The sequence below is a fragment of the Enhydra lutris genome, unplaced genomic scaffold (assembly GCF_002288905.1).
Source record: "Enhydra lutris kenyoni isolate GAN:26980312 unplaced genomic scaffold, ASM228890v2 scaffoldscaffold75, whole genome shotgun sequence".
NCBI classification, from domain to species: domain Eukaryota; kingdom Metazoa; phylum Chordata; class Mammalia; order Carnivora; family Mustelidae; genus Enhydra; species Enhydra lutris.
In genome coordinates, this window is record NW_019154159.1 from 4923338 (window position 1) to 4940458 (window position 17121).

Sequence of the window (17121 nt, forward strand, 5' to 3'; positions counted from 1 at the left end):
TCTTTTTTTTTTTAAGATTTTATTTATTTGACAGGCAGAGATCACAAGCAGGCAGAGAGGCCGGGAGAGAGAGAGGAGGAAGCAGGCTCCCCGCTGAGCAGAGAGCCCGATGCAGGACTCGATCCCAGGACCCTGATACCATGACCTGGGCCGAAGGCAGAGGCTTAACCCACTGAGCCACCCAGGTGCCCCTAAACAAATCTTTTAAAAAAAATTGACATCTTGCTGTCGGAGTTGGGAGTGAGGATGGTGTGAGGGTGTAGGAGGGGGTGCCCCTGTTCCGGAGCCGGAGCTCTGTCCAACAGGGCATGTGCCTTGCCCGGGAACCACGCACAGTCACAGCTGGCCTGCTTTTGGCGGGGCTCTTTAAAGAAGGGGTTCTGGAGCCCCTGGGGGCTCAGTCAGTTACGGGACTGCCTTTGGCTCAGGTGGTGATCTCAGTGTCCGGGATCGAGCCCTGTGTCGGGCTCCCTTCTCAGTGGGGGGCCCGCTTCCCTCTTGGCTCTTCTCCTCCCCCCCTCATGCTCACTCTCTGCCCCATCCCCAATAAATAAGTAAAATCTGAAAAAGAAATGGAAGGCTTGTGGCAGAGCCAGAAGTCTCCTTGCCTGAGGAGGTACCTCTTGGCCAAGGGCTGTGGTCAGGCCAGCAGCAGGAGTCCTGGGAGGGGGCTGCAAAGTGGGCTGTGTCATGCGCTCCCTGTCTGGCTCTGCCTTGCTTGGGGGTGGGGGGCAGACCGAGCTCCGGCCACGGGCCACCTGGACTTCCCAGCCTGCTGGTGATCATGGGGAGCCTCGAGGGCCACGGGCCACGCACCGCGCTGAGAGCTGTGCACGTGACCTCCTTTATCTCTCAGCCTGCTTCTCGAGGGGGGTCCTGGCTGTTCCCCACTGGCGGGGGAGCCCCAGTGAGGTGAAGCAGCGTGTTCCAAGGCCGTCAGCTGGCCCGTGGCTGAGCCCGGGCTGGAACCAGGCCTGCTGAAGCCTGGGGCCGTCTGTCTTTCCATTCGGGGTCCCGCAGACTTCAGGCAAGTTTTCAGCCTCTGTGTGGCCGTTTTCTTGTTAGCGAGCGAACAGGCCCGTAGGAGACTCTGGGCACGGAGAACGCGTTGGGTGTGCGGTGGTTGTCGCCACTGGCTTCCAGAGAGCGGGAGGGCAGCGGCAGGGTAGGAAGGCCCAGGCAGAGGCCTCCGTGCTGCTGTCCGACTTCCTGGGTGCCCGGTGGCCTATTGTTCCTGTCAGCGTGACAGCCTTCGGGCCGCCTGTCCTGTAGAACATGAGGGCAGTGGGGGGTTGGGGGGCGGTTCCAGAGCCTTCCGAGGCTGCTTTTCTGCTTGCTCATGGGTAATTTTTCATCCAGCCGGCGCCCAGCCCTGTGAAACTCAGGTCAGAGCCTCAGCAGGGGCAAGGACGGGTCAGTGGAACGTTCTAACTGGACAAGCAGGAACCACACTTAGTTGTGTTGTCAACACTGGGCATTCACATGGTGACTGGGGGTTGGCCCGGTGTCTCTGGGTGATCCGGGTGCTCCGGCCACTGTGACACGGCACTGTAGGCAGTGGCTTCCACGAGACGTTGATTTCTGATGGGGCCTGGAGTCTGAGAGCGAGGCATGGGCAGGGCTGGTTCTCCCAAGGCCTCTCTCCTGGGCTGGCCAACGGCCACCTTCTGCCCGAGTCCCCCCCAGGGTTGTGTCTCTGTGTACATCTGTGCCCTGATCCCTTCTTAGAAGGACGCTAGTGAGACTGGAACACAGCCCACCCTGATGACCTCATTCAGCCTAATTAGTTCTGTCAAGACTGTCTTTCCAAGTACAGTCACGTTCTGGGGTGCTGGGGGCTGGGACTTCAGCACATGCATTTTTAGGGGACTGAGTCAGCCTTTAGCACCAGGTGTGGCACTGGGCCCCCCCCCCCCCCGAGGAGCAGGGGGCTGGTACGGTCGGCAGGGGGTCCTGGGTGCTCCGTTGCTGAAACGGAGGGACAGGTTTCCAGGCCGCTCGCGTTTGGGGCCAGGATGGTTTTTCTCCAGCCTCAGTCACACAGCCAATCTGGGGTCACGGCGACACTGAGATGTCCACAGGAGCACACTGCAATTTTATCCTGAAAGCAGCGGGCAGGCAACACAGGCTTCAGCTCGGTGCTAAGCGTGGATAGGAAGTGACCTAAGTACACAGGTCCCCTGGTGTGGGGCCCAGCAGTCAGGGGCAGATGGCCAGCCACTGGAAGGTGTCTGCGGTGGGAGCCAGAAGGGGCCGTGCTCCCGCTGAAGACAGCGTGGATGGAGTGTGTCTCCCAGACAGGAGAGGGGTGGCTGGGCTGTTGGGGGCTGTGTCTGGACCCTGCTGCACGGTATGTCCGATGTCCAGGCCTAAGGAGTCGATGGCCCTCCGAGGCTGCAACGAGGGGAGCAGGGTAGCCGGCAGCCTGGCCTCTCGGGCGGCTCCTCGCTCCTCTGTGGGCTGTCCCCCCCCTGCAGGGAGCCAGGGTTCCAGAGATAGCCAGACTTCTGTCCCTTGTCCCTGAGCTGCTCTGCCAGTGCCTCTGGCCATCCCTGCTCCTGGGGCCTCAGGGCCCCCGACCCCACCAGGTGCCAGGCCAGAGACACGAATTGTCACTTGACTGTAAGCTGATGGGGCAGGAACCATCCCCTCAGGGCGGGGCAGCAGCTCTGTCTGCCTTCCCTGGGGTCCCGTGGCTGCCGCCCTCCCGGGGCGGGGAGTGGGTAGGAACTGCAGCCTCTGTATTCTGCAGTAGTCCGGTGTCTTGTTTCTTTGCTTCTAAATGCTCCGTCCTTGGGGTCTGCGGCCGGGTCGGGCTCCCCAGCCCCCATGGGGCCCTCATCTCTGTGGGAGGCTGTGGGGCTGAGGCCTCAGGTGCCTGTGGTGGGGAGTTGTGACCTGGGTCCTGTGGAGGGAATGGGGGGGCTGATGCTGTGGAAGGGTAACATGTGTGTGTTGGGAGCTGCCTAGTTTGTCCCTGCTCCTTGGGGGGCATTTTTTACGTCCTCTGCTGGCCTTCACTCTCCCAGCATCACCGTGGTGGCTGTTTTGTTCTGGAAGCTTCACCGCAGTTCTTTTCTGAGCAAGTATGAACACAGTCTTACCCTTTGTCTGGCTTTAACCCAGTGAGGTCCAACTCAGGATTCGCCTCCTCCAGGAAGGTCCCCCCCACCCACACTCACTGAATGCCCTGGGTTGGTTTTATTCCTTTAGAAAGGACTGTCAGGATAGCTGTTTCTATTTTTAAAGGGGGATAGAACCTTCCACCTGCCCTTGCCCCCAGATGGGAGTCGTCCAGAGCTGCCTCGAGAAGCCAGGCTTTCCTGACTTAGCCTGATGGTCCCCCCCTGCCAGCCGCCCACCCCCTGTCCCCTTGCCCTCCCCCAGGACCCCAGAGAGTCTGTGTTCTTCATGGGGGCTGCAGCGGGCCCCAGAGCTGGTGCCTGCTTACCCTGCAGTCGTCACAGAGGTGGGGCATGAGGGCAGGCACTGGGCCCCTCCCCTGCTGGAGGCTGTGCATCCTGGGTAAGCGAAGGGGCGGGCACCCGGGCATCAGTCCTCTGGTAGGGGTCACGGAGCAGATACCCGTCACCTTGGCCCTTGCCTCGTTTTGGTATCGCTGGACGGGGATCCTGAGGCTGGTTGGATGGCACCCTCTCCAACCGTCAAGACAGAGGTGAGGCCCATGTGCGGCAAAGGATGAGCTCGTCCCAGTGTGGCCATCTGGGTCCGCCCGGAACTAGTGGGCAGGTTCTTGACCTCCCCAGGCCTCCCTCTGTCCATCTGTAAAATGGGGTGGCACACCCGGATCGGTGGGGTGAGGGTGCGAGGTGGCGGGGCTTAGAGGCCAGCCGGGGTCCCAGCGCCACCTTGTCCCCTAGAGGAGCTCTTCCAGGTGCTGAGGGAAAGGAAGCCTGGCTCGGCCTCACACCGCACGCGCCCGTGTGCTCAGGACAGCGGCCAACGCACCCACCGCGTCCGTACTCGCGTGGGAGGGGCCGGAGGGGAAGCAGAGGCAGGTCACCTGCCCTGTCAGCAGAGGAACTTCGCTCTTTGTGACTGCCCGGCCGGGAGGGTGATGGAGGGGCCATGCCTCGGAGCCAGGGCTAAGGCGTGAACGAGCGGCACAGCCGGACACAGGCCTGGGAGCAGGCGGGCACAAAGCCCCTCACCAGAGCGCCTTTCTGGAAGCGTGTTGGCCCGTCTCCTCACCCCCCAAGGTGGAGACCAGGCGTCTCACTGCCCGTCTCCTCACTGGCCGGGCAGACCTGTGGCTGCAGAGGAAATCCAAATGCCTGGGGAGCGTCCCAGAGTGCCCATGCGGGAAGGCTCCCCGGGGCTCCCAGCATGCTGGGGTCCTACCAACAGCCACCTGTGCGGGGGTGCTCATCTCCTCCCTGGTGCTCTTAGAGAAAAGTGTGGCTGGGGTCCTCAGGGGCACTCCTGCGTAGAGGTCCAGTTAGATTCCAGGGGGGCCCGGGGCATCTGGCACTGGGATGTCCTGGCAGGAGGGTGACTGCCCAGCTCGTCTGAGCTTGTGCATGTGTCAGCAGAGGCACCTCCTCTCTCTAACCCTCTCTCAGTGTGTATTTGGGGGGGCGTCCAGGGGCCCTGGGCAGATCTCCCAGCAGCCCTCTTGGTACCCCAGGCATCCGTAATAGGTGCTGAACGAACCAATGAGCGAGCGAAGTGATGAGGGTGAACGCAGGTGAGACTTGAGCGACGTGGAGGCCAGCCCGCGGAGCCCCTCCCCGTCGGAGCCCCTCCCCGTCGGAGCCCCGCATGTAACCTGTGCCTCTAACCGCCGACAGGCCGGTGTTGGCCAGAAACGTTACGGATCACGTGAACAGTCAGTTACCACGTTGTACGCGTCATGAGCGTCGTGTGCTACGTTCTTACGGCGGAGTTAGCTGGAGAAGAGAAACCTGATTGGAGGAGGTCATTAGAGGGGAGCCTGGATGGCCCGGTCAGTTGAGCATCTGATTCCTGGCTTCGGCTCAGTTCACGATCTCAGAATTCCGGGATCGAGCTCCGTGTCCGGCTCCGGGCGCGGTGGGCCGTCTGCCGGAGCGTCTTTCCTTCTGCCCCTCCCACCGCTCACACGTGCACGTATGCCTGCGTCCCCCCTTTTTCTCCAAGATAAATAAAATCTTGAAGAAAAAAAAGAAAGAGAATCGTTAGAGAAAATATGCTTTTGGTGCTGTCGTGTGTCCTTTGAAAAAAACCCCCATGTGAGCGAGCGCCGTCCGCTCCGTTGTTCACGGTCCGCGGGCTGATTCTTAGCCCACAAAAGCTGCCAGAGGGACACACACACAGCGTCCAGGTGCGACAGCAGAACTGAGGTTGGCGTGCGGCTCTCATTTGTGTAGACGGCACGAGGGGCAGAGCTGGTCACGGCTCACGTTGTGGGGTGGTGGCCTGGCTTGGGGAACATGGCCCTGGAGTATGGGGTGGTGGGGCGTCTCTGTGTGCGGTGACACTCTGGGGCCCTGTGTGTCAGGACGAGCGTGAGGCCGGCAGCACGTGGCCGCAGGACAGGAGGTAGGCTGCGCCCGGCCTTGCTCCTGTTTGAGCAGCCTGGGTGGGGTCCCCACAAGGAAAAGCAGCCCCTTCCCCTCTCCAAGCTCACAGACCCCTGTTGGAGGTTGTGGGTGTTCGGGTCTCAGCTAGCTCCGTGCAGAGCCCATGAAAAGGTAGCAACATCCCTTCCCTTCTGGGAAACAGGACAGGGCGGCCAGGGACAGGCCGCGGAGCCCTCCTCCCCTGCGTGATAACCGGGGGAAGCCCGTGACGCTCCTGCCTGGGGCCCCGCTGGGGGCCTGGTTAGCGGAGCCGGTGCTGGGGTGGGTGGAGAGGGCGCTCACGGCTGTGGCCGGGGGCTGTGCAGGGAGGTCAGAGGAGCCCTGTGCCAGGCCTCTGACTGCCAGGGTTCAAGGACGTCAGTGCCTGGGAGGCAGGTGGCTGACTGCTTCCGTAGGAGGCCAGGGAGTGGGCTCTGCACAGAGCAGCAAGCGGCCTGGGGGCAGAGACAGTTCCGTCTCTGCCGCCGCCTCTAGGTGAGAGAACGGCTGCTGTGTGACCAGACCTGGTGTCCCGGCCACCTGCCCTGCCCAGGCGGCCTGACCGGAACCCCAGCGCCCACCCTGCCCTGCCCGCTCACTCCTGCATTCCTGGCACATGAGCTCAGCTGCCCTGCTGAGGGAGTGAAACCTGGCGGCTGTCCCCGTGTGTCGTCGGGAGGGCGTGGGCGGGCTGCCACGGCGATCCCCTCGCTCGGCCTGGGTGGCTTCTGGCCTGTTTCCTGCTGTTGCTCAGGATGGTAATGGGGCTCAAAGGATGAGCTTGGGCACAGTGTCCTGTTCTGGCCGGGAGGCTGGGGGTGCTACCCCGGAGCCGGGGGGGCCGCGGTCCCGAGAAGGCAGTGTGTTTTGGCACCAGCACCCGCTAGGGCAGTGGCTCACACCTGGGCCCAGCCCCACAGTGAGAAACACGCTTTGTGCTGAAACCCTGTGCCCATGTGGACTAGCGTGCGCACACACATGAGCACAAGGTCTCCCGCACCCCCGCACTCCTGCAACTCTGCAACCCTGCAGACACCAAGAGCACCGGACTCAGGGCCCTACCGCACCCTGACTCCTTTCCGGACCCGACACACGGGTGCCTTTGGCTCAGATCATGGTCGCAGGGTCCTGGGAGGGAGCCCCGAGTCAGGCTCCCTGCTCAGCGGGTGAGTCTGTGTGCCCCCTGCTTGTATTCCCTGTGTTTCTGTCTCTTTCTCTCACAAATAAATAAAAATCTTTAAAAAAAAAAAAAGAAGAAAGAGGAAGAGAAAGGACAGCTACATGTGAATCACAAGCCTTTCTCTGCCCCCAGGTCTACAGGCGGCTTGAGCTCCCACAGGCCCTGCGTTCACCCCCGGATGGTGACCACCCCCAAACCCAGCTTCCCGCTCAGAATTCTCCCCGTCTGCCCGACCTTGCTGCCCGTTAGGGCGTCCCAGTTCCTCTTCCCAGGCCCTCCCTGGATTTAGCACGTCTAGGTTCCTGAGTCCCCAACCCAGCCACCTGCATCTCGCCTGCCTCCCCCCATCCGGTCCCCCGCATGCCCCATTTGTCCCCACATCACAGTGCCACATCCACGGGACATGTGGGCCCAGCCTCTTCTCCCAAGGGCCCCGCTTCTTAGATCCCAGAGCAGCTCCAGTGGGGGACCCCACATCTGTTGGGGCCTCGGCAAGAGTCTCCCTTTGGAATGTCGTCGGACTGCATGGCTTAGACCCTCCCTGGGCTTCCCATCCAGCCTGGAAAGCACGGCCTTCTGCACGCAGGCGGTGAGGCTGTGGGGCGGTGGGCTGGCCTGTTCCCACCTCCTCACCGACCTTTCGGCTTGCCTGCTGTTCTGCTGTCCCTGGTACCCCCAGCGGCCCCACTCCCCTGCTCTCCCCCTGCGGGAGCCCGTGGCCCGCCGTCATGCTCTCTGCCCGCGCAGGGTGCTTCTGCCTGCTGTGTGATACGGGTGGGCCTTTGCGCTCCGGCTGCCGGCTACACAGGGATGGGACTGTGGCAGGGACACTGCTGGGCCCCCTGCATCCCTCATTGCTGGGTCTGCGTGTAGCAGGGGCCCTTCCCTTGGCTGTGTCCCGACGGGAAGGCACACCCACCCTGTTTCCTTCCCTTGTTCCCCACATGGTGTAGAGCCCAGTGGGCACCCTCCACCAGCCTCGGCCCAGCCCCATCCGTGAGTGGGTGGGAGCTCTGCAGGGCCTCATCCCCTGGGGGCGCGGGGCTGCGTCCCTCTGTGCTGCACCCCAGGGTGGGCGGGCGGCAGCGCCAGAGCCCTTCCCACGGGCCGAGGGCAAGGAGGGGCCAGAACGGGCGTGACCGGGGCTGGAGCTGTGCACAGGTGGGGGCTGGGGTGAGGGCGCCCGCCTCAGTTCACAGAGAAGCCTCGGGGGTCCCTGTGGCCGGGGACAGGGCGGGGCGTTTCCCCTCAGGGACGCCTGCTCTCGCCCATCCTCAGGAAAGTTCGGACCCATGCCCGTTGTCCTCGTGGACCTGAGCAGGCAGCATGTGGCCGAGACGAGGCTTCTTTGCAGGTTCCGTGCAGTGTCCTTGCTGGCTGGGCCGGCTCTCGGTGGGCAGTGCCAGCTGCCCGTGGCAGTCGCCTTCTGCTGGCGTTCGGGCGCCTGTGTTTGTGCCTTGTGACGAAGACCTTGATTTGCCCTTGGCGGTGGAAATCCAATTTCTTCCGGCGAAGAAGTGCAGTCCGTCGGGCAAAAGACCCGGCCCACGGGGTCATTCACCACGGGGTGTTTGCAGACCAGGCTGCGGGTCCCTCTAATCAGAGCTGACATTGGAGTGAAGACTTCCGGGCGGGGGTGGGGGTGCTGGGCGGCGCCGGTGTGCCCGGCAGGAGGGTTTCCTCAGCTGACTCAGCCCTGGTAGACGGGAGCGGCGCCCCAGCAGCAGCCCTTCTGCGCGGCGACTGCCTGCCGGGCCCCTCAGCCCGTGCTCCATGGCGGCTTGTTCAATCCGCAGGAGCCCAGCACAGTGCTGCGTCCTTGTCCCCACCGTGCGGAGGTGACACCCAAGGCTTGGGTCGGGGGTGGGGAGGGTCTGCCCGAGGGCACCGAGGGCAGGGCTGGGGTCTGTACTCCAGAAGCCTGGCTGGGCCTCCGTAGTCTTCACCTATGGGTTTTCTCCTGCTCTTGGGATGCTCTTGGGGTCCCCAGGTCACCGGGGTCACTCACGCCTTTTCTCTTCTTGCTTTTCGCAGACCATCATGGAGCAGTTCAACCCCAGTCTCCGGAACTTCATTGCTATGGGGAAGAACTACGAGAAGGCCCTGGCGGGTGAGGCCGCGGGGTGGGAGCAGCTCGGGGGGCTGGATGCAGTGGGAGGAGGGAGAGTGGGGGCCGCGCCTTGGAGGCCTGTGAGCCCCGGAGTCTGCACCCAGTGTGCAGTCCTGGGGGCTGGGCTCAGTATCAGCCCACGGCACCTAAAGACGGTGGTTGTGGATGTCTGTCCTCAGAACCTTCGTCTGCAGAACTGAGTGTAGGGCTTGGGGCTTGCGCCATTCACGGAGACCTGGGACTCAGGGCCCTCGCTCGCGGAGGGGACATTGGTGCCAGCATGTGCTGTGGGTGTGTCTGGGCCCTTCCAGCCCAGTGGGGGCCAGCCGAGTCACACTGTGGTCAGGGTTACCCGCTTCTCAGGGCCCGATGCTGGTCTCCCCCGACCCCCGGTGTCTCTCCAGGGTGGGTGTCAGGCTGTTGCTCTGACTGTGATGTCCTTGTTAGCAGAGCCGCCCCCCGGCAGGGAGGCTCTCTGTGCAGAGTGCACAGCAGTGTCTGACTGCTGGCCTGGGCTGTGCACTGCCCTGTGGGGACGTGGTTGGGTGGCACTTTGGGTTGGGGATGGCGAGGAGAGGGCTGGGCAGTCTCATGGTCACCTGGGGACAGAGCAGCCAGTGGAACTGGGTTCCTGGACAGCGGCCTTGCTGGTCTGCACCTGGAGGTGTCTGGCCACAGTCCTGTCCACTGGCCCCGTCTCGGGGGCAGGGAGGGTCTCCGGTTGTGTGCAGGTCTACGACATAGCCTTCCACCGCGGCCCTGGTCCTTCCTCTTACGCGAGGCTGCTGCACACTGACCCTTTTGAAGGAGAGTGGCCTTGATGTCACACACAGATCACGCCAGGAGTGTGGGGCAGGGCTCCTGGGTTCCTGCTGTGTGCATGTGGGTGGCGCTGACTGGCAGCCCCCGGCCGTCTCCCTGGTTCCGTGTGGGCGTGGAGGGGCGGGGCCTTGCACGGTCTTCTGGTTTCAGGACGCACACTGTGTTCTGCACCCCGCAGGCTCTCCCGAGCTGCCCTCCCTCCGCCCCACGGCCCTGTGCACAGGGACACTGCCCCAGGAGCCCTGCAAGAAAGGAGGCCCAGCTGCTTGCCTCGAGGTTCTGTCCCTTCCTCAAGCTGAAAGCTGACCTGTAGGGTCTTACTGACGATGGCAGGTCCCAGGCTTTGGTGGCGGCCTCTGTGCCTGCCAGGAGTTGGGAGCCGGCCCAGCCTGCGGGTGAACGTCCCGTCCCGTCTGCTGCGCCAGAACACGCTGCGTGTAGGACAGGCGCCCAGTCTGCAGGCCGGCGGCCGGGGGAAGGGGCAGGAGGGCAGAGCTGGGGCCTCGGGTACTGCGAGCAAAGCCCCTCGCGGTGCCCGTGGAGCCGGACCGGGCTTTCCCCTCTTCCTTCTCCTGGGCACCAGCATGCGGGGCCTTGCACGTGGCTGACGGGGCTCCCCTTCCGGAGCCGCCCTCTGTGGGACCCTTTGCAGCCTCACCTGGCCTCCTCGTGGGGGGACGTCGTGTCACTCCCAGTCAGGCCTGGTCATGGCCACGCCCTGCCCTTTCTGCACCCACTGGGGACCCCTGTGAGGCTCTCCAGGGGCCGGGTATGGAGAATCAGGGCTCCCCCGCTGCCCGTTTTTCCAGACTGGCTTTCGGCACGAGCTCAGCCAGACACGTCGCCCCGTCCCCTCAGCCGCACTTGGCCTCCCCTATACCCCCTTCGCACTGGGCTTGGCTTTTCTCTGATCGGCTTTGAGGAGCCCCCCTCCCAGCCGCAGACATGGTCCAGCGTGGGGCTGCCGAGGGCGTGCTCCTGCGCACACGCTTCGTGGGAAGCCATCTAGATAAGATGCGACGGTGAGCCCAGCGAGACGCCCCAGCCAGGGCTCAGAGGGAGCAGAGGGTGGCCGCCCACGGCTGGCGCTGCTCCCAGCACCCTGTCCTCCCCCAGCCTGCAGGGCGGGCGGGCCCTTGCACGGGGTCGGCGGGCACTGGGCTCTTCCTTAGGCGCCAGGGGCACATCCCGGGCGGCCGCAGTCGCCGTGGGGTGTGCGGTGGGCCCGCGCTGTGGCTTCCTCTTGGAGAGGTGAGGGGCGCTGTCTGCCCACGGCTGGCTGGGGGTCTCTGTGTGCACAGCTTCCTGCCGTGTCCTGCCCGGCAGGGTGTGGTCTCGTGACGTGTCCTTGGTGGGCCCTGCCACCTCTCACCCAACCCGGGGGGCTGACGATGGCACCTAGCAGTTGACCGGCAGCCCCTGGCTGGCTGGTGGGCCTGACTGGGCACCACGTTCTTAGAGCAGCAGGTCCAACAGTTCCAACGAGAGGAGAATGTCAACCAGAAACGGGGTGCGCTCAGCCCAGGCGGAAGGGCTGCGGAGCTCGGGGGACTGGCGCGCACCGTGAGCTCAGCGTGGGTGCTGAGGGCCGTGTGCACCCACAGGAAGGGCACTAGCTGTTCTCTCCTCTCTCAGGTGTCACCTACGCTGCCAAAGGCTATTTCGACGCCCTCGTGAAGATGGGCGAGCTAGCCAGCGAGAGCCAGGGCTCCAAAGAACTCGGTAAGACCTCTGATGCGGCAGAGACCCCCAGATGGGGGCCGGGTCGCCACCTATGCCTGGGCAGGACTGGGGTCCTGTCCTGTGTCTGGTCCTGCTTCCACTGGGGATCACGTTCTCCTCGTCAAACAAGAAGCTTTTCTGAGAGAACCGTGACTCTTACGGCTGGCAGAGGCTGTGAGGTGCGCGCCTGGCCACAGGCGGGGTGCACTGGGCAGCTTCAGGGTACTCAGGGTGCACACGGGTGGGTCAGTCCCCCCGAGGAGCAGAGCGTGGGGTGAGGACCCGGGCAGATCCACATGGCTGGTGTGGAGCGCCCTGTAGGACGACTGAGGTCATGGGGAGCATACCTGGTATAACAGGGAGACGGGACGCCAGCCCATCACATGGGGTGCCCTGGTGTTGTGTGTGCACATCGTGTGGTAAACTGAGGAAAAGGCCCAGAAGTGCAGCAGGGGAGCTCCTGGCACGGGTCATTCTCTCTGTACTTTCACTGTTTTGCAAATTTTGTGCCGTGAGTTCACGTCGCTCCTAACGCGGGCACAAGAATGAAGTGGGGAGAGTGTCCCTCACGCGCCCAGAGGCCCTGGGCGTGCCCGCAGGTGTGGGGCAGCAGGCTGTCGCCGGCGGAGAAGGCCGTCTTCCTCCCTCGGCCCTTGTGGCCTTTCACACTGTCCACTGCCACGTGGGGGCCTCTCCACCGTGGCACTTTGCAGGGGCCTCTGGCGTTGCCTTGTTTGGGGACACGGAGGCCCAGCCGGCCCAGTTCCCTGGCAGGCCCAGGCCACGTGTCCAGTGAGGACACTGCCACAGCTCTGGAGACTTATGGGGCTGGGGGCAACCTGCCAGTGGAGCGCGCCGGACCCCCACGATGGGCGGGCTCTGCTTGTGGGGGCGCCAGGCAGACCTTCCTCCAGCGCCTGAGGGGCTGTGCTGCTCTCTAGCCGTGGAGGGACGCCGTCTGGCCTCCACGGACAAGGCGGGGCTCACCTGCCCCTGGCAGACGCGGGAGGACGCGGGGGGCTCGAGGCAGGCAGGCGTGGCCTCACCGGTGACACGGGGGACGCTCGGGCTCAGGGGCCGCTGTGGGCCTGTCCGCACCTCCTGGGCATCCTGGCTGCAGCTCTGGTGGCCACGGACTGGCCTCTGAGCCCCTCGGAGGGGAGCTGGTGCTGAGCATGACCCCATGTGAGTTTGCGCACGGGCTCCTGTCTGCGAGAAGGGCGTTTGATCGTGGGGTCGGTTGTGGCTACGTGGGTCACACATGGGCCCTGTGGTCGCGCTCACAGAAGGGCGAGGGTCTGCCCGTGGGAAAACGCGGGTCTCTGTGGCCCCAGGAGGGTGGTGGGCGTGTGCGGAGCCACCCTGAGGTCCCAGAGCTTCCCGGTGGCGAGGCCCAGTGAGCAGCGGGGCGGCAGGGCAGGGAGCTCGCCAGGGCAGGGATGGCCCCTCACGCTCCAGGAGCTTGGCCCATCCCAGCTGGAATCAGGGAGTTTGCAGTTTGCTTTCCTGAGTGTTTGGACTCTCTACTGAGGCTCGCGTGGAGGCCAGCACTGGACGGGAACGTCCTCTGCGTGCGTCAGGGTTAGGCAGACAGACCTGTGTCCTCTCACCACGCGCTGTGGCAGCAAACATGGGGCTCCCCTGGTCAGCCAGTTCTCCCGTTCTCTGAGGCCCCGCAGTTCAGGGCTGCTCACTGGCATCTGGTTCCAAAGCTCGCCCATCACCCACTCCAGCCGGAGGACCCCGACCCCAGTGGCCCTCTCCCTCCCAGACCCTGGAAGCTACTCATCCGCTGTCCTCTGCATGTACAGCGGCTCCGGACATCGGGCAGTGACCCGTCGTGACCGTGAAGTCTGGCTTCTTTCTGCACGGGAAGTTAGCGGTGGAATTGCGGGGCGCGTGCTGTGGTCCGTTCTGGGTCCGGCCGCTTCTATCTGCAGAATTACCGCGAAAGTCGTTCATGTTCCTCCGCGCGCCAGCGGCCCTCGCACCTTGGTGCCAAGGCTTCCCACTAGATGGAGGCGCCGGCGTGTTCTGCCTTCTGCGGAGCGACGTCTGGGCTGTTTCCGGTTTGGGCATTTCCAGATTCGCGTCCTGCTCGTGAACCAGCGCGCGTGAGCGTCTCTCCCCGCGCGCGCTTCTCCTGCTCGGCCGGTCTGTGCTCCCGTCCTCCTCCGGCTGGGTTTTGTCCCGGGGTGGAGGTGCGGGGTTCGCAGATGGTTTCTCCCGGTGCCGTCCGGAGTTGTTTTAGGAGCAAATGCGTTTGTTTTCAGGGACGTCCGGGTAATTGATTTTCTGTGTGTGGGTTTTATCGCGACTGTGCTTACCACTTCCGCCTTTGCCGTTTCCTTCATTTGCTTGGTTCGCGGTTTGCTTCTGCTGATGCGTTCCCAGAGCCTCGGCCACGGTCCTGGTGCGTGCAGCTGCTTCTTCCCTCGGGAGCACGTCCCCAGCCCCACCTTCCCGCTCGCTCGGATCCCTCCCGCCGGCACCCCCCCCACCCTGGTCCACCGGGAGTCCCTTTTCCAGTCCGGAGACCACGTGCTCCGGTCACGTTTCTCCCTCAGCTGGGGGAAACTGGGTACGTATGTAGGAAAGCACCTGAGCCCTCCTGTGTCTGCAGCCACGTCTCTACTTGGCCAAAGGCTTGGCTGACTTTGAACCGCAGACGGGATGCGGTCCTGCCTCGGGCCTGGGGACACCACCCACTGTCCTCTGGGCCCTAGCGCTGGGCTGCTAATTTCTCCGACGCGGGGCTTCAGTTTTGGGTGAGTGTTCTGTGTTTCTCCTCCTGGAAGCATTGGGGGTCTTCGTTCCTGGGGTGCTGCAGATCTTCCGACTGTGTGCCTGTGTGTGTGTTGTGGGGAGGGTGCCTCCAGGGCCACGGGTATTGAGCTGCGACCCGGGTGCAGAGGACAGGAGCAAGGGACGCACGCACGAGTGCAGGGGGCTCAAGTGAGGCGTTCTGGCAGAAGTAAGCGCGGTCTGGAGCAAGGGAGGGTGGCGGAGCCCTGGGAGGGTGGGTCTGTGCTTTCTGGGGCTGCCCAGAGCCCGTCCCCTGCAGCGAGTGCCCTTGGTGGCTGCTGTGGAACATTCCACGAACACACTGGGAACGCCACGTTTCTGTGTTCTGTCAGCTGTTGCGTTATTCTGGGTGGGTTTTGCTGCTCTGAACGAATGTGTCCATGGGACGGCAATGCTGAGCCCGGCCCCACGGTGACTTCCACGGTGCTGCCCTGCTAGGCCGCCTCAGACATGGTGCTGGGCTGCGGGACAGGCAGCCCCGGGTGCTCCCTGTGGAAGTGCCGTCACCCTCGGGGACGGGAGTGAGCGCATGGGCTTATGCCCGGCTCGGGAGGCTTCTGTGGGACTTGGCAGGGCTCCCCTCTGAGTGTGGCTCGGGCAGCCACGTTCCCTTCTCACTCATGCTCTCATGCCACATCTGCATGGACAGGATCCCCCTCCCCCCACCACCCTGACCCCTGGCCCAGACACCACAGCTACCGGCCCCCTTGGCCAGCCCAGCTCGGGGGTTGGGGTGGGGGTGCGCTAGCCTCACTTCTCAGACACCAAGAGGCACTTGTTTTCACTTTGTCATAATTTGGGGCATCCAAGGTGCCCACGTACCAGGGACAGATGATGCCACCCAGGGGGGACACCCGGCCTGAACTTGTCCCACATGGTGACCTGCTGAGAGAGACAAGGTCTTCCAGGCCCTTCTGAGCCTCTTGCTTTGCCACCGCCTTGAGGCCTGGTGGAAATTTCGCACTTGGGGTGCTTTGCTCTTGGCTGTGTGGACAGGTTGGGGTCCGGTGGCACGTTCTGGCCACTGTCCACACGCAACAGTGTCATTGGAGTTTCAGGTGTTGAGGTCACCCGCCGAGGACGTGATTTGTCCTGGTCCCTCCGTGCTCAGTTCCCTCAGTGGGTTGCCAGGGGCATCATTGTGGGCTCCCTTCCCCTCCCCTTCTGCAGGCTGGTCGGGACCCCGGCGAGGGGCCCACATGGGTTCCCGGATGGTCCTGCGTCTCGGCTCTCTGACGGGCTGTCCTGTCCGGCCCGGGGCCCCGTGTGCACACACGTGCTTCGGGGAGAGAGCACACCTGTCCCCTGGTGACGGGTGTGGGTTCTGTGTCACCTTCCAGTCTCGAGAGCCCCCCGTGCTGATTAGCGAGCCGACAAGGCATGCCCCACCCCGCTCCCGGGACAAAGGGCCTGTTGGTTTCTCCCGTGGTCGTGGCTTTCTCGGCTGCGGGGTGTGATGTGAGTGTGCAGGTGACTCGTCGTGCAATCCCGTCGTCCTGAGCCGCTGAACCCCGCCTCAGCATGGTAACTTTCTCTGTCCCTTTGTCTGGGCTAGAGTTTGGCTTCCTGCTGCCCTTCCCGTCTGCAGCGCCGTGGACTTGCTGTTTCTGATCATTTCCTGCCACGGTCTTCCCCCCCAGGACGGGAGTGGGGAGCTGGGAGTCCTGCTGAGAATGAGCCGGTCTCCGGGGGGAGTGTGTGGGTGGGGGGCTGGCCCAGGCACCGGGGAGGAGGGCTCTCTGACCTGAGGTCGTTTTCAGAAGCGTGATCTTGCCGCGGGGCTCAGTGGGGCTTCGCCTGCCCTCTGGCTGCCGACTTCCCGCCTGGGTCTCAGGTGTGCTCCCTCCTGGGGGCTGGAGGGTTGGAGACCCTGGTCCCACTCCCTTTTGTGTTCTGACTCCTCCAGTCCCCTGTTAGGGTGGCGTGTGCAGACCCTCATCGGACAGCTGCAGGACACTGCACCCCCCCCACCCCCCTGCGGAGCCCAGTGCCCTTTCCGCCCAGAGGGAGGGTCTGGAGCAGCACGCGCTCCTCGAGTTAGACCCCAAGGTTGTGGGAGTGGAGAGCCTCCCACAGCGTGTTTCCCACTTCTGAGCGCGAGCCTGGCCCCACAGCGGCCTTTGTGCTCCTGGGCTGGGGCTGCGCAGACTCTGCCCGTCTCCCCGCACAGTAGGCAGCTGGCCGCTCTGCCTTTGGTCCCGCCGGTCTCTGAGCCCCCAGCCCCAGGGCTCATGGGGGGCACCCGCTCTCTGCTTCTCTCGGGCCTGCCCCTGCAGCAAGGCCAGCAGGCCTTTGCTCTGATAACCGCAGGCGGCTTTGTCAGGGAGCGCGGGGACGGCCGCCTTCAGAAGCCTCTTGTAGCGTCTCTAACCCCTCGCCGGCACCACCCACACTCGACCGTGTGCAGCTGCCTGCGGCTCTCGGACCTCTGCCTTCCCGGCCCTGCTGAGGCTCGCCTCCCGTGTGCCCCCCGCCCGCCGCGGGGTAATTACAGAGTGCACCAGCCTCTGATCTGCGTGCTCAGGGCGGCTCTTCCAAGGCCCCGCTCTGCTCGGATCCCTGTGGGCTCTGTGCTTGCTGGCGCCGGGCTCCCTGGCGGCTCCAGCGGTGGGCGTGCTGGCCGGGGTCCGAGGCTCCAGGCCAATCCCCAGCCTGCGGCCCCAGGGAGGACACCCCGACCATGTGCCTGTCCCAGGGCCCTGCGGGGGGCGGCGGGGGTGGGGGACTCGCCAGATCTCAGTGGCTGCGGCCCTTCCGCCCGTGACTCCCTCCATCTGAGTCCCTTGGAGGGTGGGCAGGAGGCCCCGTGCTTGGGCCTCTTCCTGATCTGTCCAGACCACGAGCAGTTAGAAACGCCATCAGCCTGATCTGGGAGCATGCACAGGACTGCCGATGTTTCTAGAAGGCTCCCGTGGGGGAGC

General features: G+C 64.2%; 1 protein-coding gene across 3 annotated transcripts in view; it reads left to right on the plus strand.

The window, feature by feature from the left end:
- LOC111160439 (BAI1 associated protein 2) overlaps positions 1–17121 on the plus strand; it is a 62490-nt gene that overhangs the window by 6431 nt on the left and 38938 nt on the right. For all 3 annotated transcript variants that reach the window (XM_022523569.1, XM_022523570.1, XM_022523571.1), the window contains exons 2-3: positions 8776–8851; positions 11309–11395. In XM_022523569.1, coding sequence (XP_022379277.1) covers positions 8776–8851; positions 11309–11395 — 163 coding nt within the window. The remainder of the gene's footprint in view (positions 1–8775; positions 8852–11308; positions 11396–17121) is intronic.